This window comes from Heptranchias perlo, chromosome 3, assembly GCF_035084215.1.
Source record: "Heptranchias perlo isolate sHepPer1 chromosome 3, sHepPer1.hap1, whole genome shotgun sequence".
Classification (NCBI taxonomy): domain Eukaryota; kingdom Metazoa; phylum Chordata; class Chondrichthyes; order Hexanchiformes; family Hexanchidae; genus Heptranchias; species Heptranchias perlo.
In genome coordinates this window covers 18844728-18867928 of record NC_090327.1, presented here as the reverse complement: position 1 = coordinate 18867928, position 23201 = coordinate 18844728, and the positions used below count along the sequence as shown (strand labels likewise).

General features: G+C 41.9%; 1 protein-coding gene across 3 annotated transcripts in view; it reads left to right on the top strand.

The window, feature by feature from the left end:
* LOC137310786 (receptor-type tyrosine-protein phosphatase mu-like) overlaps nucleotides 1-23201 on the top strand; it is a 797377-nt gene that overhangs the window by 229955 nt on the left and 544221 nt on the right. For all 3 annotated transcript variants that reach the window (XM_067978407.1, XM_067978404.1, XM_067978408.1), the window contains exon 3: nucleotides 11698-11969. In XM_067978407.1, the coding sequence (XP_067834508.1) occupies nucleotides 11698-11969 (272 nt within the window). The remainder of the gene's footprint in view (nucleotides 1-11697; nucleotides 11970-23201) is intronic.

The following is a 23201-nucleotide window of genomic DNA, read 5'->3' as shown; positions in this document are numbered from 1 at the left end:
ATACTGATTGTCCTTGATTAATCTGTGCATTTCTAAGTGATGATTTATCTTGTCCCTCAGAATTGATTCCAATAATTTGCCCACCACTGAGGTTAGACTGACTGGCCTATAATTACTTGGTCTATTCTTTTCTCCCTTTTTAAACAACGGTACATCGTTAGCAGTCCTCCAATCCTCTGCCACCACGCCTGTGTCCAGTGAGTATTGGAAAATGATGGTCAGAGCCTCCACTATTTTCTCCCTTGCTTCTTTTAACAGCCTGGGATACATTTTATCCGGCCCTGGTGATTTATCCACTTTCAAAGATGCTAATCCCCTTAATACTTCCTCTCTCACTAAGTTTATCCCATCCAATATTTCACACTCCTCCTCCTTAACTACAATGTCTGCATCGTCCCCCTCTTTTGTGAAGAAGACGCAAAGTATTCATTAAGAACCAGACCCACATCTTCTGCCTCCACACATAGGTTACCTTTTTGGTCTCTAATAGGCCCTACTCTTTCCTTAGTTATCCTCTTGCTCTTAATGTATTTATAAAACATCTTTGAGTTTTCCTTGATTTTACTTGCCAATATTTTTTCATGCCCTCTCTTTGCTTTCCTAATTTCCTTTTTAATTTCACCCCTGTACTTTCTATACTCCTCTAAGCTTTCTGTAATATTGAGTTCTCAGTGTCTGACATAAGCTTTCCTTTTCTGCCTTATCTTACCCTGTATGCTCCTTGACATCCAGGGGGTTGTAGATTTGGCAGACTCACCCTTTTTCTGTCTGCACCCCTTGAATCTTCCCCTTGAATGCCTCCCACTGCTCTGACATTGATTTACCTTCAAGTAGCTGTTTCCAGTCCACTTTTGCTAAATCACTTCTCAGATTAGTAAAATTGGCCTTTCCCCAATTGAGAACTTTAACTCCTGTTCTATCTTTGTCCTTTTCCATAACTATACCAGAACCAACTGAATTCTGATCACTACCACCAAAATGCTCTCCCACTGATGTTCCTTCCACCTGCCCAGCCTCATTCCCTAAAACTAAATCCAGAACTGCCCCCTCTCTTGTTGGGCTTGCTACGTACTGGCTAAAAAAGTTTTTCTGAATACAATTTAAGAATTCTGTGCCCTCTATACCATTCATACTGTTTGTGTCCCAGTTAATATTAGGGTAGTTGAAATCCCCTACTATTACTGCCCTATTGTTTTTGCACTTCTCAGAAATTTGCCTACATATTTGCTCTTCTATCTCCCTCTGACTGTTTGGGGGTCTATCGTACACTCCCAGTAGTGTGACTGTCCCTTTTTTGTACCTTAGCTCAATCCATATGGCCTCATTTGATGATCCTTCTAACATATCATCCCTCCTCGCAGCTGTAATTGTTTCTTTAACCAAAAGAAGTGTATTTTGTTTAATAAACAATTGTCCATAGGAGTACTATTAGGATTAAAATATAATAATCTACTTTGGGCACCATTACAGTGTGTACAAGCTTGTTTTGCACAGACATGGACAAATATTAGTGGCTACATCTTTAAACTTGCGTGTCCAATCTACATTTCACACCAGGAATGATATAAGAGACCATAAGCGATAGCAGGAGTAGGCCATTTGGCCCCTCGAACCTGCTCCGCCATTTAATGAGATCATGGCTGATCTGATTTTTACCTCAATTCCACTTTCCCGCACTTTCCTCATATCCTTTCACTCCCTTGCTGATCAATGTTAGTAATGTCATTAACTTAAAAATTCTACACAAAACAAAATTAAAAATCATATTTGCTTTTATTTTATTTTGTTTCTGTTGTTACTCACTGTGTTGAAATCAAGACTCGTTTCAGCAGCCTTTTCCTCGCTCATTTTTCCCAAGACTTCAAAACTATGGAACTTCTTAGAATCACAGAATGATACAGCACAGAAAGAGGCCATTCGGCCAATCGTGCCTGTGCCAGCTCTTTGAAAGAGACTTACTTCTTACGTCCTATAATCTCTAGGTTTTTAAAACCCAAGCTCACTGTGGCTCAATCACTACTTCCTGATTTACCTGATTTATTCTACTCTTTTCAATCTATATTGGCCCTTCACCTGAGTTTCCTGATGCTAGAAAAATCATGATAAAGCTGCTATTAAAATGTACAACCTTTTAAAAAAAAATCCATCAAATAGTAATCTACATGTTTCATATAAAATCCTCTGGAAGCATCTATAATTCAATCAATGAAGTATTCCATCATGAAGTTAAAGATAATGATCACAGCTGACTTTACATGAAATGAGGGTACAATCTCAATTTAATAAATTAAGTTTGAAACAAAAGATTAGAGAGCTACTGATTTTATTTAGGAAATGAAAATATGAGACAAAAACAATCTCCCTGTCAGCCAGAAAACACATACTGTATCCCTTTGGGAAATATCCTGTGTTAGTTTTATAAGACAGCATAATTCATGTAGTTTTGAAATTAATTATCTTACTACACCTGTTTTTTTTCTTTCTTTCATTTTTGATATCTGATATTTTATCAAACAATCCATTTGTAACAGGTCCACCACTGTATTGTTTACACAGCACTGTTTAGCTTATGTTTCTATTCAGGGGTTAAAAGAAGCAAGGGAGGAAATAGCGGAGGCTCTGACCATCATTTTCCAATCATCACTGGATACAGGTGTGGTGCCGGAGGATTGGAGGACTGCTAACGTTGTACCATTGTTTAAAAAGGGAGCGAGGGATAGACCAAGTAATTACAGGCCAGTCAGTCTAACCTCAGTGGTGGGCAAATTATTGGAATCAATTCTGAGGAACAAGATAAACCATCACTTAGAAAGGCACAGAGTAATCAAGGACAATCAGCATGGATTTATTAAGGGAAGGTCGTGTCTGACTAACTTGATTTAATTTTTTGAGGAGGTAACAAGGAATGTCGATGAGGGTAGTGCATTTGATGTAGTCTACATGGATTTTAGCAAGACTTTTGACAAGGTCCCACATGGCAGACTGGTCAAAAAAGTACAAGCCCATAGGATCCAGGAGAGAGTGGCAAGTTGGATCCAAAATTAGCTCTGTGGCAGGAAGCAAAGGGTAATGGTCGACGGGTGTTTTTATGACTGGAAGGCTGTTTCCAGTGGGGTTCCGCAAGGCTCAGTACTAGATCCCTTGCTTTTTGTGATCTATATTAATGATCTGGACTTAAATGTAGGGGGCATGATTAAGGAGTTTGTAGATGATACAAAAATTGGCCTTGTGGTTGATAGTGACGAGGAAAGCTGTAGACTGCAGGAAGATATCAATGGAGTGATCAGGTGGGCAGAAAAGTGGCAAATGGAATTCAATCCGGAGAAGTGTGAGGTAATGCATTTGGGGAGGGCAAACAAGGCAAGAGAATACACAATAAATGGGAGGATACTGAGAGGTATAGAGGAAGGGAAGGACCTTGGAGTGCATGTCCACAGATCCCTGAAGGTCGCAGGACAGAAACATAGAAACATAGAAAATAGGAGCAGGAGAAGGCCATTCGGCCCTTCGAGCCTGCTCCGCCATTCAATATGATCATGACTGATCCTCTATCTCAATACCATATTCCCGCTCTCTCCCCATACCCCTTGATGCCTTTTGTGTCTAGAAATCTATCTAACTCCTTCTTAAATATATTCAGTGACTTGGCCTCCACAGCCTTCTGTGGTAGAGAATTCCACAGGGTCACCACCCTCTGAGTGAAAAGATTTCTCCTCATCTCAGTCCTAAATGTCCTACTCCGTATCCTGAGACTGTGACCCGTCGTTCTAGACCCCCCAGCCAGGGGAAACATCCTCCCTGCATCCAGTCTGTCTAGCCCTGTCAGAATTTTATATGTTTCAATGAGATCCCCTCTCATTCTTCTAAACTCGAGTGAATACAGGCCGAGTCGACCCAATCCATCCTCATACGACAGTCCTGCCATCCCAGGAATCAGTCTGGTGAACCTTCGTTGCATTCCCTCCATGGCAAGTATATCCTTTCTTAGGTAAGGAGACCAAAACTGCACACAGTACTCCAGGTGTGGTCTCACCAAGGCCCTGTATAACTGCAGTAAGACATCCTTGCTCCTGTACTCAAATCCTCTTGCAATGAAGGCCAACATACCATTTGCCTTCCTAACTGCTTGCTGCACCTGTATATTTGCTTTCAGTGACTGGTGTACGAGGACACCCAGGTCCCTTTGTACATCAACATTCCCCAATCTATCACCATTTAAATAATACTCTGCCTTTCTGTTTTTTCTTCCAAAGTGGATAACTTCACATTTATCCACATTATATTGCATCTGCCTTGTATTTGTTGTGAGCGTAAGACAGGTAGATAAGGTGGTTAAGAAGGCTTATGGAATACTTTCCTTTATTAGCTGAGGCATAGAATATGGTGGGAGGCTATGCTAGAACTGTATAAAACACTGGTTAGACCACAGCTTGAGTACTGTGCACAGTTCTGGTCACCACATTACAGGAAAGATGTAATTGCATTAGAGAGGGAACAAAGGAGATTTACGAGGATGTGCCAGGACTGGAGAATTTTAGCTATGAGGAAAGATGGGATAGGCTGGGGTTATTCTCTTTGGAACAGAGGAGGTTGAGGGGTGATTTAATTGAGGTATACAAAATTATGAGAGGCCTAGATAGAGTGGATAGGAAGAAACTATTTCCCTTGGCAGAGAGGTCAGTAACCAGGGGGCATAGATTTAAAGTGACTGGTAGAAGGATTAGAGGGGAGCTGAGGAAAGATTTTTTCACCCAGAGGGTGGTAGAGGCAGAAACCCTCAACTCATTAAAAAAGTACCTGTGTATGCACCTGAAGTGCCGTGACCTACAAGGCTACGGACCAAGTGCTGGAAAGTGGGATTAGGCTGGATGGCTCATTTTTGGCCGGTGCGGACACGATGGGCCGAATTGCCTCCTTCTGTGCCTTAATATTTCTATGAACCTATGATTCTAATGAATTTGCAAGTTTTATTAAAAATTTGATTAAATGCATTGTGTTAGTCTGATGTTGCTGTCAATAATAGACTTAATGGTACAGATTGAACAGCTGAAAAATCAAGATAAAAATCATTAGCATTGATTGCAGATCAGTAAGAGGGTTTTAACCCATCTCTTTGGCATAATCCTGTGTTAATACTTGAACAATATGTCTGGTGGACAGCATTAACCTATATTTTCAGGTTTACATGTTATCTCCTTACTTTTTTTGTAATAAATATAATTACTCAACTGGGTAACATTGCTCAATCGGGTTGCCATCGCTGATTAGACATATCACATGATCTCCCACCTCCTACCTCCCCGCTCGTCAAACAGACTTTTTTTTTACCCATCTCCGATATGTTTATAACCAATAAACAAAAGTGTTCAAAGTAAATAAAAAAAACACACAATTTATTTTTACTACCGCCGTGATATTTCTCTTGGGTTATTGGCAGTCGTGTCCAGGAGATTAATCTTTAATTCCTGGAGACTCGAGGACAATCCTGGAGTGTTGGCAACCCTATTGCACAATGAAGTAGAACACCTCCACTCCCCCCCACCCCGAGCGGGGATCGAGGGCTCGGCCGATGGATCGCGCCCGTTGGCTGCCCGACTGATAGTCCCAATGGGGGAGGCCTCGTCCACGTTGACGGCCGGGCCTCGGCAGCATAGGATCGGCAGGCTGCGAGCAGTCAACAAGTGCCCCTCAACCAGACTTCATTGAGGTCCGGGCTGGCTGAGGAAGGGGTGCGCTCACGGGATGGGGGGATGGAGGACGGGGGGTTGCGGGGGTATACCTGATGTGGCAGCGCCCAATGTGTTTTTGTGGAGCCCGGAGAAGCACTCCTACTCCAGATCCAGATCCTGCTCTTGCTCCTGTTCCTCCCGGCCCCACAAAAGTAAATTAAAACTAACCTCCTGGACTCCTCTTTGGCCACGCTGATATTGGGTGGGGCATGCACTGTCCTAAAATTGCAATCGTCATAGGACCCCGATTTGTATATCGAAAGGAGTTGCGCATGATAGCCGCAGACCAGTTTATGATGCTTTTAACCAACTCTAAAGTGAAGTGACTTGAAATTTTAGCTATGAGGCTGAGAATGTCGCAGGAGGGTATAGCCCAGAAACCCTAAACATCAGCTTTATATAACAGCAAGTAGAAAAGGTTTGTTTATTGGTGCGAATACCAAAGAAGAGAGCTCACTGAATGTGAATCAGAGCACATGGTAATTGTTGTATCAATTCACGTGTTCCCCCAACACTCTTAACTTACGTTCCAAGGTAAAAGGCAGTTTTTATAAGAAGATCCACATCTTCCATGAACTGAAACTTGCAACGTTATGTTTGTAATGAACGGGACGGCGTACCAGAGGACTGACAATTATTCTTTCCCCTCGCTGTGGGCTTTCCACTTCAAAAATAAAATACCCCATCGCAAAATTGTTATGTTCAGGTTAAAACTAATAGTCAAACATTTAGAAGTTAATTACACAAAAGCAGAAACACATAGCAAGTAACTAGCAGTGCATTTTTGAGCTGAGTATTTGATGAAACTTTATGTGGACAGTTGACACCAAGGAGCAACTTTCACTCCCTCGATGTAGGAACTGGTACAACTAGCGACTTAGGGAAAATGCAATTATACAACTCTTCGGGCCTCTAAAGGGCAGTTTCATCGCCTTAGATCAAAGAGATTCTTTCTTAATAGTCAGGCGATCACCATATTAATTATTTATACCCCTCATACCAGGTCATATTGTAATCTCCGAGTTGCCTCCTCCGATTCCTCCTCATTTAGTCTGATCAAATTTGACCAATTTGCACTAGGTTTCTGACTCCAACTTGTTGATGTAAATTAGAAGCGGTGGTGGTCCCAAAACTGATCCCTGGGGCAGCCCACTCATTACTCCCTCCCCCACACCCACCCAGTCCTCATCCAACTCCTCTAATGAGTGCTCATTGTTTTCTACCCTTCACATCAAAATTTATAAAATCAGTTAAGAATATGACTGGAGCCTTACAGTTTCTAACCTGGAAGGACCCTGGTTTGGTTTAGTCCAGAGAGTCACCAACCTACTGCTTGTGGCAGCTGATGACTACTCATCTAGCACCATGATGGAGCAGCTTTTAGGCCCCATCTCAAGTTTCTGCCTAAGGTGGTTTCTAAGCTCCACATCCCATCCAAGAACCACCAGTGTATTGATGAGTACAGCTTTGTCTTAACAATAAGTTTGGGGCAAAGGAATTGCAATCGGCTATTTTTTTATTTGTTTTTCATATGGCCTTCTCCCTTTGCCTGGGGGATACAAAGTGGATTTTTGTCACTACTTTGACATTTTCATTTCTAGCAAGCTTCATAAATGGGGAAAGAAAGTTACAGCACGAACATAATTTTCTTATAACATCCAGAATCTGCTTAAGAGGCAGGTTTCTGGCTGTGGCCAGCATACATGCCACATCCTCTCTCCTCCCCTCAGAGGATTTAGTGACAAGTCCCAGTGTAAATAAAAGGCCAATTGTTTTTTCTGCCAAGGTAACAAACCTTATATTAGGGTCGCTCAGGAAATGAACAGAAGTTGCAAGGTGAAGTTATTTTGGTGTAGGAGCTTTTGGATTAGGTGGGAAATGCATTGGGAAAGAAGTGCAGCTTTAAATAAATATTCGCATCAACTACATACTGCTTGCTTTCAAAAGCTGAACTCAAGAGACAGAATACTTGAATTTAGCATACTCACATCTACATTAATGTGACAATTAGAAGTAGTCTTATTGTAGTACAATCCAACAAGACCCTTACAGTATATATCAATACAGAAAATAGTAATATTTCAACCATTCATTCTGTCATATATTCCAGAAATCTGCACCTTGTTATTCGTAGGATTTTACAGCACAGAAGGAGACCATTTGGACCATTGTGTCTGTGCCAGCACTGTAAAGGAGCAATCCACTGCCCATTCTTCATATCCGTTAAAATTTTTCATTTTCAAATATTTCTCTGTTTCCCTTTTTAAAGCGATTGATTCTGCTCCAACACTATTTGTGGTGGAGTATTTCATGTCCTAACAACCCTCTGTGGAGTGGGGGGAGGGGGGAATCTCTCCTCATCCTTTGTTCCTTTGATGATCATAAATTTAAGTCCTCTAGTTACTGACCAGTGGCAATAGTTTTTCTCATCTAAACACCCTTCATAATTTTGACCATATCTATCAAATCTCCTCTGTTCCAATAAAAGGAAATCCAGTTTCTCTCATATCTCCTAATAACTGAAGCCTCTCATCTTTGGTATCAGTTTAATGAACCTCTTCTGTACCCTCTCCATGGCCTTGACATCCTTGCTAAAGTAGGGCCCCCAAAGCAATATTCTAACTATGGCATAATTTGTATAGCTATAGCTTTACATCTTTTTTATTTGTTCCCAGAGTATGGGTGATGCTGACAAGGCCGCATTTGTTGCTCACTCCTAGTTGCTCTGAGAAGGGGCTGGTGGGCCTTCTCTTTGAATCACTGCAGTCCGTGTGGTGATGGTGCTCCCACAGTGATGTAAGGTATCCCTGGGGCAATGTGGGCAGGGAATCTAATTTGTTTGAACTTGTGAACTGAGGCAAGGTCAGCTGTACTTGCTCATTGCATGGCAGCACTTTGACTGAACTGCATAATTACCCCCAATATAAACACTACATCACATGGTGATAGATTCACATTCAATTGGAGTCTTCACCTCTGGTGTGCGACTTAGCTCTATTGTCCAGGAAGGTTTAAGGTTTGATCCCTGACCTGTGAATTGGCTGATCTCAGGTCGGGTGGTTGTGGGAGCTCCACAATAGTCAGGGATTCTATTCCTGAATGTTAGCCACAGCTGAATCACTTATTTCCTGACACCCTGCTACAATATGGCCATTAGGTGAGGACACCATCTGTCTTTGCTGTTATGCCCCTCATTTTAATAACCGGCCAATGTTCACTGTCCAAGCTCACACATAAAGAACAGAGGGTTTCATCATTAAAGGGGAGAGAAAATTGACGTGGGAAATAAAAAGATCTACCCTCCCATTGTTATGTTAAAGTGTTATCCATTCACAGCTATTCAACAGTGATATAAAGGTAATGAAACCTGCTAAAGCTATTAGAAATGCATTGATATGTAGATATTTTTACATGGCGTTTATTGGGGTATAAATCCATCTAGGGAGATAGTGCAAACGAGCGATAGCAAATCGACAGCCCGTTTTTCACTCTGTTGGTAAAGAAAATCGGGCGGAGTGCAAAGCGGGCTGCAAATTTGCTATCGCCTGTTTTGTTCTACCACCAAAGGTGAATTTATACCCCATTTTATTTAGATTGTGGGTGATCAGCACTCGTGTGCCCTTTACTTGTGTTCATATTGTTAAATCCGGCTCCCTGTCCTGGCAACAGATTCTAAACCCATATTTTTGTTGAGCAAAGTGAGCCAATGAGCATTGGAGGGCAGCACATGGACATGGCTCCATTGTGATCCAAAATAAATAAATGGCAATGTAAAAGTACCTTGTGGTACCAATGTGGCACACTGCAAAATATAATGTCAACTTTTAACACGCTGTTTTTATTTCCTCTGCTGATTTCAATTCTTCTTGTTTGTGCAAGGATAATACTGTGATGCTACTGTAATAGTACTGCATTACCTAGAGCTCTGATTGACATCAGAAACAAAGAATTTACGTTTATATAGTGCCTTTCGTGTCCTCAGAATGTTCCAAAGTGCTTCACGGTCAGTGAAGTATTTTTGAAGTGTAGTCACTGTTGTAATATTTTATTGGTGTTGGTTAAGGGATAAATGTTGGCCAGGACACCTGGAGAACTTTTACGTCCACCTGAGAGGGCAGTCAGAACCTAAGTTTAATGTCTTACCTGAAGGACAGCACCTCCATCAGTGCAGCATGTAGTGTCAGTGTAGGTTATGTGCTCAAGTCTCTGGAGCAGGGCTTGTGTCCTCAACTTCCTGCTTCGGCAACCCTGAGCTGGGGAGGGGAGCAAAAATAATCAGGATTCCCACTTCTGACCGCTGTCCAGTGACTTCTGCTATAAAAAAACATGCACGAGTGGACTTCAGGTGAGAACAGGGTGGGGCTTGGCTTTAATGCCCTCAAATAGCATAAGGACACTTTGTGTGGGAGGGGGGGAAATTTAACTTTGGCATGGGCACAAAACGGGCAGTAGCATATTGGCCATATGTTACATCCCTCCACCGCCCCCTCCCCCCACCCCGAGAATAAGGCAGGGTGTTTAACAGGTGGACGATCTGCTACCATCCATTCTGCGCCCCCGCCAAAGTTCAGTTTTATCCCTTTTATGTCTATGCTCATTCATGAAGAATGGCTATCCGGGCTGTCAGTACCCATTGAATTATAGTCCAGCAAGAGTCAATGGCTTCAGGAGAGAAAGGAGAAGAAGTGAAAAAATAGTGAGTTATGTTTATACATTTCTCCATGTAGGTTACTACTGTTAGAGAAATCAGCTGTTGTCTCTGTGCCATGAATTAAGGTTCTAAATGCAGAGTCTTAGTTTTACAGATTTTATTATAGGAATTAATACTCACAGACAATACACGTGACGAAGCGAAGGCTGCGGGAGACCTCACGTTACAGTTGCTGAGTTGAGGTGCAGGGTGATTAGCACTCCGTGTCTTCCCTAACTCCCTTACAATGGTCTCGCTTTTTATCATCAGATGAAAGGCCATTACATCACCTCCTCCATGACCTTCACTCTTAGTTTTACAGCTAACCTACATCAACTCAGTATTCCAGACAATGGGTCTCATAACAAAAGCTGTCATTACAAGTACCCAAAAAGGTAAACATATGGTCGCTAAACAGATAGATATATTTATTAGAAGATTTGAACCACCCAAGGCTATCTTGTATGACGTCAATCGGTACAGCCTTGGAGATTTGAGTTGATTTGTTGACATGCTACAGATATTGCCTGTTTCAATAGATTCTGCAAACTGTCTTTTAACTACAAAATGGAATTATGAACATAAAATGAATTCTTTAATGAAACCTTTCCTTTTAGCATTCCTAACACTCCACTTAAAAACACTTGGACTAGAAAAAATTTAACTCCATTGTGGGGTCAATTAGTAACGGTGGGGAAGTGAAGTCCTGATAACAGCAGCCTGGGAAAGTTTTGATTTATAAATTGAGCTTATCCTTAATAAGAATTAACTAAATGTGTTGACTATGTGTTTGACTGAAATCCAATCACATTGGTGTTACACCTTGATCCAGTGTTGGTGCATCACTATAAACAACTTTGATGAGGAGATGCCAGTGATGGACTGGGGTGGACAAATGTAAGGAGTCTTACAACACCAGGTTATAGTCCAACAGCTTTATTTGAAATCACAAGCTTTCGGAGCTTTCCTCCTCCTTCACCTGACGAAGGAGGAAGCCTCCGAAAGCTTGTGGAATTTAAAATAAATTTGTTGGACTATAACTTGGTGTTGTAAAATTGTTTACAATTGTCAACCCCAGTCCATCACCGGCATCTCCACATCATGGTTAAACAACTTTGACAGACTTGCACACATAAAGTAACAAGTTGCTTTTCTATCTAGGGTGATTATTTATCTTTGGATTATGACAAATTTGTATCAATTTATTTGCTCTTAATGCATATTTGAATTATAGGCTACAGTCTCTAACGAGCTTCAAATTCCACCTCTTATACACAGGGTCCTTTATGATGGTTAACACCTCTGGACGTCAGGCAGGACAAAAAGCACATCTTTTGCTGTCGAAACTGAAAGAGAATGACACACACTGCATCGATTTCCATTACTTTTTATCTGGCAAAGAAGGGGCCAACCCTGGGTTACTGAATGTCTATGTGAAGGTCAATGATGGACCTCTTGGGAACCCAATCTGGAATGTGTCTGGAATGACGACAAGAAGCTGGAACAGAGCAGAGTTGGCCATAAGTACTTTCTGGCCAAATTTCTATCAGGTACAGTACATTCAATATTCATCTCTATCTTACTGGAATTTCTCAATAGTTTCCCAACTATGGATCAGTCTTTTTCTATCTACCATTAAATTGTAGAAAAGTCTGGTAAATTGCATTTTATATGCTAAGTCTGCCTGGTCTGTCTTGAGGTACATAGAATGTACAGCACAGAAACAGGCCATTCGGCCCAACAGGTCCATGCCGGTGTTTATGCTCCACACGAGCCTCCTCCCTCCCAACTTCAACTAACCCTATCAGCATATCCTTCTATTCATTTCTCCCTCATATGTTGCTTCCCCTTAAATGCATCTATGCTAGTCGCCTCAACTACTTCCCTGTTTAATAGGCTGCTGATGCTCACTGTTAAAGCTTACACATGAAGAATGCCCATCTGTGTGAGGTACTGAAGGACTGCTGGCCCTTGTGCAACTGAGCCTAGCATGATAGAGCACCTTCAGAAATGTAGAGCATTGGGGAAAAAAATGGTTTCTTGGATACACTCAGAAGTATAAAGATCTCTCAGAATTCAGATGACGTACATCATCTTCCTGAGCTCCATGACATCATCTAAACTCTCCCTCCTATATATATATATATATAGCTCATTCTGTTCTGTCTGACATTCTCTGTGCATTGGCTGCTTAAAATTAAAAATGGCAATACCACATTTGCAGATGTAACTGTTCTTTTAACCAATCTTTCTTAAGCATTGAATAACAGCTTGAAAAATGTGCAACCTGGCAGTGACGCAGTGAAAGATTCTGGATGATTTTTAAATTGTTTTGAGAATTGGGTTACGGCCTATTAACACACTTTCAGCTAACATTTGCAATTGTAATCTTTCCTGTCCATTCCAAGAACCAGTTGAGTGTTTCAGTGTGCCTGCTGTGTGAGTTGATTAGAGTCCCGTTTACAGTGAAAGGGAAACACACAAGCGGAGAGTTTCTTTCATGAACAACATTTAGAGGTGCCATGTTGTGAAGAAAAGTAACTCTGGTTCCATCTGCCGATGAGCAAGGAGGTGCTGCTGGCTTGTTTTTGTTGCCTTCAATTTGCTGCAATTTGGTAAATTGTGGAATAACAGAAGTCCTGCAACAGGTGACTGCAATTTGCGCTGTACACCGGATCAAATGGTCAATCTGGGGAAAGAGCATTCATCTAACAGGAGCAAATTGCTCCAATTATTCGGTTAACAGACATGAACACAATGAGTTAGACAGGGAATGATTTGAGATTTTCACTGACAGTTTATTCAGTGAGTTTATTTTGTTGTGTTTTGGGATTTAAATGTGCCTCACCTCTGTTGATCAATGGAAGGGGGGCAGAAGTTGTGTCCCTTTTTTTTCCCCAGCTATAGACAAGGTGCCACTCTTTTAGCTCTCTCCCAGTTTTGTGGCAATCTGACCGCTGCAAGTAGTGCTCTTGTGCACCTCCATGTGGCTGAAACCAGAATGACACAAAGGAAGCAAAGAAAAATATGATTCAAAATTGTCAAATGTGGCATTGAAATACTGTAATTGAATATAAATTGCAAAGTGCCCTCTATAAATGTGTCAATGCCAGGAGTATTGCAGACTGCTGTATCCATGGCCGTGTGATCACTCATTACCATTGACTGCAACTCTCAGTTGGAGAAGGCTAAGCCACATTCAATTGAAGATTATTTGGTCTTTAAGATACAGCGTCAGGAGGAGGGAATACTGACTGAAGGGCTGTTGACCCATCCTCTTACTCATGGATGTTGTACATTACAAGGAGAGGTGAAGGGGGAAGAAAGTAAATACTTTTCTAAGCTGTTAGTCATACAACAAGTGTTGTGCACCAGCTGGCAAGGCACAATGACTTAGTGACGATTTATTGAAGACTTTTTCTGACTCTGCTCGCAGTGTTAACATCAATCACTCCCGAGTCAGGTATAGTCACATTAACAAGATTAAAATAAAAGACTAAATATGAATACTCAATATTAAGTTGCAAAGGTTTGTAGGTCTATGATATTCCAAGGATTGAGGGCTCATCTACAAGAGTAAAACTCAGACGCCAAAGATATATAGAATATAAAACAAGGGTAAAACAACTCAAAAACATAAACAACCTATAACATAAGGTGCTCATCACAAGATTACAAGATAGATACAAGTGAGGAAGGCCATTCAGCCTACCTTAGGCAATCCATCCAGAAATACGTTAACTGTAACCCCATCATGGCATCTAACTGTTTCTTAAATGATTCCTGTTTTTTTGCCTCCATTCCCTTACCTGGCAGTCCATTCTATGTGTTGGCCACTCTTTGTGTGCAAAAGAACTTCCTGACATCAGTCCTAAATTTACCTTGTACCAGTTTGAACCTGTGTCCTGTTGTCCTACTCTCACGGTTCAATTGGAAAGAACTTTACGGCTATATCTTGAATATCTCTCTTATATCTCGGTAACCAGAACAAGCATCAGTGCTCAAGGTGTGGTCCTACCACCACACTATACAGTTTGAGCAAGGCCTCCTCTGATTTGTACTCTATTATCTTGGCTCTATAGTTCAGCGTTCTATTGACCTTGTTGATTGTTGCTACATAGTAATTGGACATTTTGAGTGTCAAACCTACCAAAACTCTTAAATCTCTTTTAACTTCATCTGTGGCTATTTTGGCACCATTCAGGAAGTACTTATATCGCCCATTTTTTTCTTCCTATGTTTCTTCCTACTTTACACCTTATTGTATTAAATTTCATTTGTCATTGTTCTGGCCATTTACAAATTTTGCCGAAATCATTTGATAGTTCCTGAACTGCCTCCTCAGATTTAATAGTCTGTAATTTTTTTGTCTTTGTTCTTGGGATGTGGGCAACACTGGCAAGGCAGTATTTATTGTCTTAGGACATTTTTCTACATTAAAGGTGCTATATAAATGCAAGCTGTTGTTGTCTACCCCTACTTATCCCAAGAGCGATTAGAGTCAACGATATAGTATGGGACTGGAGTCACAAGTAGTTAAGGGTGGTAGGTTCCCTTCCCTAAAGGACATTAGTGAACTAGTTGGGTCATTTTCTGCTGCTAGCCACACAAATTACCAGAATAATTGAATTCAATTTCACAACTTGTCATGGAGGGATTTGATCACACGACCTCAAGTTGTTCATGTAAATTAGAAACAGTAGGGGTCCCAAAGCAAAGACAGAGACAACTGCAAAATGTAGTAGGGTCGGGCTCAGTATTGAATGACGGTCCGTGTTATATTGTTTTCATTTCCACTTGTGACACTGAGCATAACTCATTCGCAACTTTATTCTTTGCACTTACATGGTCACCTCACTGGTAGAAATCAGAACATATTCCACAGACTGGTTTTCACTGTGTAAATCCTATCACTTTAGCCAGAGAGCTGCAATATATTCTTATTTCTGTAAGGGTAATAGTGGCAGAAAAAACATGGCCCGTTGGTATACTGAGTAATAGCAGATCAAAGGTGATAATCAGGCTACAAAAAGCTATTAACCTGCCAGAACCTTATATTTTTCAACATGAGCTTGAGGTCAATCGTCTGCATGTTAAACCTCGCTTTTTAGTTCCGGGCTGTTGGCAGTATTTATTAATACTGATTTCTTTTTTTTTACTGTTGAGTTAACACCCTGCAGCTCGCCAACTTTTATGGGATTAGCAAAGCTACAAATATGTGATTAGCAAGGTTACAGATGTGAGTGACGATACATAATTAGAGCATTGTGCTGCCTGATGTTAAGTGGCTTTGACACAAACAAACTCATCCGCAGTAAAAAAAAGCCAAGGTAGTTTCTTCTGACAATTGATGCTTTACCTCCCGGCATGGCAGCAAAGCCAGCACACAGAAAGGATGGAAATGTGGCAAGACTAAAAGCCTCATTTTGCTCAGTTTCACCGAAGCACCAATTGGGGGAGTCTGCACTATTAAGCTGCTGCCCTGTTTCCTGTTTGGGTAGTGATTTGGTGGTCGCTTGATGTTAAACATCTTGCAAGCTGAAATCCAAGTCTGCTTTTACGAGTAACTTGGAGAGAGTTCAATCTTGCTCAGTCGTTTCCTGGCTGATAAGGTTTGCCAAACATTTTCCTAAGAAGATTTGAGCTAACAAAAGAGTGATTATGCCCATGATTTGTTTCGCTGCTCTGACAGTTTTGATTCTGCAGTAATTTCACTTTTTTTACAAGCCGTCCCTGCATGTTGCTCTAACTGACCGATTTATCAGGACGATCCAGGTCTGCCACATCCTCAGCAAGTTCCTGTGGAAAATGTAAAAACACTCAATCGTTTCTTAAGTTTTTGAAAATCAATTGACCCTTAAAATGATCAGATCTCGGATTTGCAGGTTTTCAAGACAAGCTTTATCTTTTTAAACAAAAATGTTATAGGATCCAAAATTTCTGACATCTTACAAACCAAACACATTTCAGGAAAGTAGCTATCAGGCACCATGTCGTCATTTCCTGATAGGCAAAATTGCATTGAAATGTTTAACACACTATTAAAGTTTTTTTTGGCCAGAATGTCATAACAGTGTTTAAGATCAGTTTTATATTATACTTGTGTTATACAAAGCTGAGAGACATTGAACTGCAAAAAAAAATAATAGAGGCAAACTGATCTCAGCAAGGCTGCAATTTTGGGCACTAATTTTGGTTTGAGCACTCCTGGACAACTGAGGGAACACATCAACTAGGGGTCCAGCTATCACCATCCATGACTCCTGCTAAAAAGAGGGCATGTGCTGATACTGGATTAGGACACAAGCCAGTTCAGCTGTGATGGCTTCTAAACTCACACATAAAGAAGAACCACTTGGGTGAGGTATCGGATAGTAGTCTGCTCTTGTTCGAGTGCCTGAGGGGAGCAAAATAGGAATGTATAAAGAGGTGATTACTAAACTTCCTGAAATAGTTGCATCTTCATTTGGAATGTAACAGCATTGAGCATTTTTGTTTTGTTCTTCTATTTGGAAAGGACATCACTGAGAGGGTGCAGAGCATTTAGAGGGGGGAAGGGAAACAGCCAGAAGTCGTGGTCCATGTGGGAACCAATAACATAGGAAGGAAAAGGGTCGAGGTCCTGCAGTCGGAGTTTCAGGAGCTAAAGAGGAAGGACCTCAAAGGTAGTAATTCCCAGTGCCATGCGCTAGTGAGTGGTAGGATAAGACCGGTTAATGCATGGCTGGAGTAATGGTGCAGGAGAGAGGGCTTCAGATTCCTGGGGCATTGGGACCAGTTCTGGGGCAGAAGGGATCTATTCAAAATGGACGGGTTGCATCTCCACAGAGCTGGGAGCAATGTCCTTGTGGGGAGGTTAACTAATGCTATGGCTGAGGGCTTAAACTAATTTGGCAGGGGGTTGGGCACCAGGATGAAACATTAGAGAGGAGAAACAAGGTGCACAGAGGACTGGGAGGGACAAGTAGCTCTAGATTAAAGAATAGTTCAGAAATAGGGGGGAATCAGACAGTGGGCAAATGCGAGGCAATCTAAGATGCACTTAGCCTGGTAAATATGGTTGATGAGCTGCAGGCTCAAGTCACCACATGGGACTATGATATAGTGGCAATATCAAAGACCTGGCTCAAAGAAGGGGAGGTTTGGGTACTTAATATTCCTGGCGACAAGGTATTCAGGAAAGATAGGGAAGGAAAGGGCTGGGTGGGGGGTGGGGGTGGCAGTATTGATCAAAGAAACTATTATAGCACTGGAAAGGGATTATGTAGTTGAGGGGAGTCAAAGACAGAATCCATTTGGTTAGAAGTAAGGAACAATAGAGGCACTATTACGCTACTGGGTGTATACTATAGGCCATCAAGTGGTGGGAAGGAGATAGAGGAAAACATTTGCAGGCAAATTACAGAAAGATGCAAGAAGTATAGAGTAGTGATAATGGGGGACTTCAATTATTCCAATACAATCTGGGACAGTAATGGTGTAAAGGGCAAGGAGGGGGAAGAATTCCTGAAATGTGTTCAAGAGAACTTTCTGGAACTATGTGTTTCCAGCCCAACCAGGAAGGACAGTGCTGGTTCTGGTTCTGGGGAATGAAGTGGGGCAGGTGGAGCATGTTTCAGTGGGGGAGCATATGGGGAACAGTAATCATAATATAATTAGGTTTAGAATAGTTATGGAAAAGGACAAGGAGCAATCAAATGTGAAAATACTTAACTAGAGGAGGGCAAATTTCAGTGAGTTAAAAAGGGAACTTGCCCAGGTAGATTGGAATCAAAAATTGGTGGGCAAAACAGTAATTGAACAATGGAAGGCCTTCAAGAAGGAGGCAGAGGGCATGGCCGAGGTACTAAATGAATACTTCGCATTTGTCTTCACTAGAGAAGAGGATGCTGCCATTGTAGCAGTAAAGGAGGAGGTAGTAGCGATATTGGATAGGATAAAAATAGATAAAGAGGAGGTACATAAAAGATTGGCAGTACTCACAGCAGAAAAGTCACCTAGTCCAGATGGGATGCATCCTGGGTTACTGAGGGAAGTAAAGGTCGAAATTGCAGAGCCTCTGGTCACAATCTTCCAATCCTCCTTAGATATGGGGATGGTGCCGGAGGACTGGAGGATTGTAAATGTTACACCTCTGTTTAAAAAAGGGGAGAGGGATAAACCCGGCAATTACAGGCCAGTCAACCTAACGTCGATGGTGGGGAAACTTTTAGAGGCAATAATCCAGGACAAAATAAATTGGCACTTGGAAAAGTATAGGATAATAAATGAAAGTCAGCATGGATTTGTTAAAGGAAAATCGTGTTTGACTAACTTGATTTAGTTCTGTGATGAAGTAACGGAAAAGGTTGATGTAAGTAGTATGGTTGATGTTGTGTATATGGACTTTCAAAAGGCATTTGATAAAATACCACATAATAGACTTGTTAGCAAAATTAAAGCCCATGGGATTAAAGGGACAGTGGCAGCTTGGATACAAAATCGCCTAGGGGACAGAAAGCAGAGAGTAGTGACGAACGGTTGTTTTTCAGGCTGGAGGGAGGTATACAGTGGTGTTCCCCAGGGGTCAGTATGAGGACCACTGCTCTTTTTGATATAGATCAATAACCTGGACTTGGGTATAGAGGGCATAATATTAAAGTTTGCAGATGACACGAAACTCAGAAATGTAGTAAACAATGTGGAGGATAGTAACAGACTTCAGGAGGACATAGACAGACTGGTGAAATGGGCAGACACATGGCAGATAAAATTTAACGCAGAGAAGTGTGAAGTGATGCATTTTGATAGGAGGAATGAGGAGAGGCAATATAAACGAAATGGTACAATTTTAAAGGGAGTGCAGGAACAGAGAGACCTGGGGGTGCACATACACAAATCTTTGAAGTTGGCAGGACAAGTTGAGAAGGCTGTTGAAAAACCATGTGGGATTCTGAGGCATAGAGTACAAAAGCAAGGAAGTTATGCTAAACCTTTATGAAACAGCCTCAGCTGGAGTATTGTGTTCAATTCTGGGCACCACACTTTAGGAAGGATGTCGAGGCCTTAGAGAGGGTGCAGAAGAGATTTACGAGAATGGTACCAGGGATGAGGGACTTCAGTTATGTGGAGAGACTGGAGAAGCTGGGATTGTTCTCCTTACAGCAGAGAAGGTTAAGGGGAGATTTTATGGAGGCATTCAAAATCATGAATGGTTTTGACAGAGTAAATAAGGAGAAACTGTTTCCAGTGACAGAAGGGTCGGTAACCAGAGGACACAGATTTAAGGTGATCGGCAAAACAGCCAGAGGCGGCATGAGGAAACACTTTTTTACGCAGTGAGTTGTTATGGTCTGGAATGCACTGCCTGAAAGGGTGGTGGAAGCAGATTCAATAGTAATTTTCAAAAGGGAATTGGATAAATACCTGAAGGGAAAAAATTTACAGGATTATAGGGAAAGAGCAGGGGAGTGGGACAAATTGGATACCTCTTTCAAAGAGCTGGCACAGGCACAATGGGCCGATATCTACTATGATACTATGAACTTGTGACTTCAAGGTGGTGATTTTAAACCCCAAGAACGGGTGGGAGTTGAAAATAGTTGTTTTTTGGGTCGTGACCGCAACCCGGCTTTACTTCCGAGTTTAACATCAGCGCGGAAAAGTACAGGCTTCCCACTGGGCATGCCAAGTCCGAAAATTTTGCGGTCGCGACCCAAAAAAACAATTATTTTCAACTCCCGCTCGCTCCCAACCCACCCGTCCTTGGGGTTTAAAATCACCCCCCAAGTGTCAGTTTAGCTCAATGGTAGCACTCTCACCTCTTATTCGGTAGGTCATGGGTTCAAGCCCCACTTTAGAACTTCAGGATATAATTGAGGCTGTTACTTCAGTATAGTACTGAGGGCGTGCTGCACTGTCAGAGGTGCCACTATTTTGGATGATATGTTAAAACAAGGTGCTGACTACCTGTTCAGGTGGATGTCAAATAGTCCAGGGCACTATTTAAAGAAGAGTAAGGGAGCCCTCATTGTGTCCTGGCCAATAACTTTCCATCCACTAACATCACCGAAAATGGGTTACCTAGTCATTTATCTCGTTGCTGTTTGTGGGAACTTGCTGTTCACCAGTTGGGCTGTGAAGTCACCTACAAAACAGTGACTGCATTTCAAAAGTAATTCATTGACTTTTGGACATGTTGCAATTTGATGTGACTAATCAATGAGAAAAAGCATTGGAAGGCCCCAAGTCACATTAATAAACTCTGTGGCTAACTGGGAACGAAACATGAGGAAAATATCTGAGAAATCATCTCAAAATTTGCAGAGGGAAAAAAAATTAGAATATCCTTAAAAATGGTATAAAAGGAAATGCATATATATGGTATAAACTAAATAAGATAATGTGTTCATCATACATAGGATACGCGAGGATTTCTCATCCTCGAGTTTAAATCCCTTCATGACCCTTCCTATCCCCGCAACCTCCGTCAGACCTTGCAAACTCTCAGTTCTTCTCACTCTAGCCTTTTGTGCATCCCCGTCTTTGCACCACCATTAGCGCGGTGCCTCCAGGTGTCTAGGCCCTAAGCTCGAGAATTCCCTCCCTAATCCTCTTCGCCTTTACACCTCCCTTTCCCCTTTCCAACCCTAAATCACCCCTCCTCGTTCTTTGGCTTGCATCTGTTTTTGTCTGATTATACTTCCGTGATGCTTTTCTACCTTAAAGGCGCTGTATACAAGTTGTTGTTTTGGTACCACGTGGCTGTCAGTGCATCAGAAGGATGTAAGCCAATTAAATGGTTCAGATGATGTGAGAATGAATAATGAACTGTTTGTTTGGCAACACTGAAATTGGATTGCTGTCTGTAATACACTGGCACGTTAGTATTGCAATATTTATATATTTTGATGTTTTCCTCCCAAGTTCTGCCTTTTCCAATTCTGAAGGTGCTGCCTCATGCTGGGAGTATAATTTGACAGGTACTGGCCGTCCTCCAGCAAATCACTCCACAGGTGATGCTTAATGTGTCAGTCTGTAAGATGAGTGTTGACAGGCTATTTTACCATGAAAGTTTCATAGATGATGCTGATTGTGTCTTCATTCCATATCCATCCAGAAACCTCCCCGTAGGGGTAACTGGAATGCAATCTGTAGATAGGTTTTCTCCCTATCCCGAGCTTAAATGCACTCAAGCCAATTGTAACATCCCAACCTCAATAACAGTTAACTCGTCACAGACCAGAGATTGACCTTCAAGGTATATGTGACTCAGAAGGACACTGGGCAGGGGATTTATCTACCAAGGCATCAGAAAAGTTTGTTTTTGGTGGTTTTATGAATAGTTTTGATGGCTGCTGCTTCATCCAGTACAACTTGACATTTCATAACATAGAAACTCATAGTTCTTTTCAACGGTGAATTAATCAAAAATATATTATTCTCTGTGCATTATTTAGTGACACAGATCCTGCATTGGAACTTGCATACGATGAAATGTTACATTATATAGTGAGATATGTTCATCCTGGTACTGTATTATTTTATGTGAATAATTACATTTTTATGTTATTGGCAGGGTCCTGATATTTGAAAACCCAACCTTTGAAAAACTTCTGTGCACCTTTTCCTGATTTCATACTTTGCTCTGCAGCTGCTCATTACGTAGCCACATGGCAGGTTGATTGGTAAAATGGGTAGATATGAGTGTACCGATGGACATATGAGCGTACCAGTGGACATATGAGTGTACTGATGGATATATGGGTTTACTGATGGATATACGGGTTTACTGATGGATAGATATACTGCTCCAGAACTAGCCGCGCCTCTAGCCAAACTGTTCGAGTACAGCTACAACACTGGCATCTACCTGACAATGTGGAAAATTGCCCAGGTATGTCCTGTCCACAAAAAACAGGACAAATCCAATCCGGCCAATTACCGCCCCGTCAGACTACTCTCAATCATCAGCAAAGTGATGGAAGGTGTCGTCGACAGTGCTATCAAGCGGCACTTACTCACCAATAACCTGCTCACCGATGTTCAGTTTGGGTTCCGCCAAGACCACTCGGCTCCAGACCTCATTACAGCCTTGGTCCAAACATGGACAAAAGAGCTGAATACCAGAGGTGAGGTGAGAGTAACTGCCCTTGACATCAAGGCAGCATTCGACCAAGTGTGGCACCAAGGAGCTCTAGTAAAATTGAAGTCAATGGGAATCAGGGGGAAAACTCTCCAGTGGCTGGAGTCATACCTAGCACAAAGGAAGATGGTAGTGGTTGTTGGAGGCCAATCATCTCAGCCCCAGGACATTGCTGCAGGAGCTCCTCAGGGCAGATGTCCTAGGCCCAACCATCTTCAGCTGCTTCATCAATGACCTTCCCTCCATCATAAGTTCAGAAATGGGGATGTTCGCTGATGATTGCACAGTGTTCAGTTCCATTCACAACCCCTCAGATAATGAAGCAGTCTGTGCCCGCATGCAGCAAGACCTGGACAACATCCAGGCTTGGGCTGATAAGTGGTAAGTAACATTTGCGCCAGACAAGTGCCAGGAAATGACCATCTCCAACAAGAGAGAGTCTAACCACCTCCCCTTGACATTCAACGGCATTACCATCGCCAAATCCCCCGCCATCGACATCTCGGGGGTTACCATTGACCAGAAACTTAACTGGACCAGCCACATAAATACTGTGGCTACAAGAGCAGGTCAGAGGCTGGGTATTCTGCAGTGAGTGACTCACCTCCTGACTCCCCAAAGCCTTTTCACCATCTACAAGGCACAAGTCAGGAGTGTG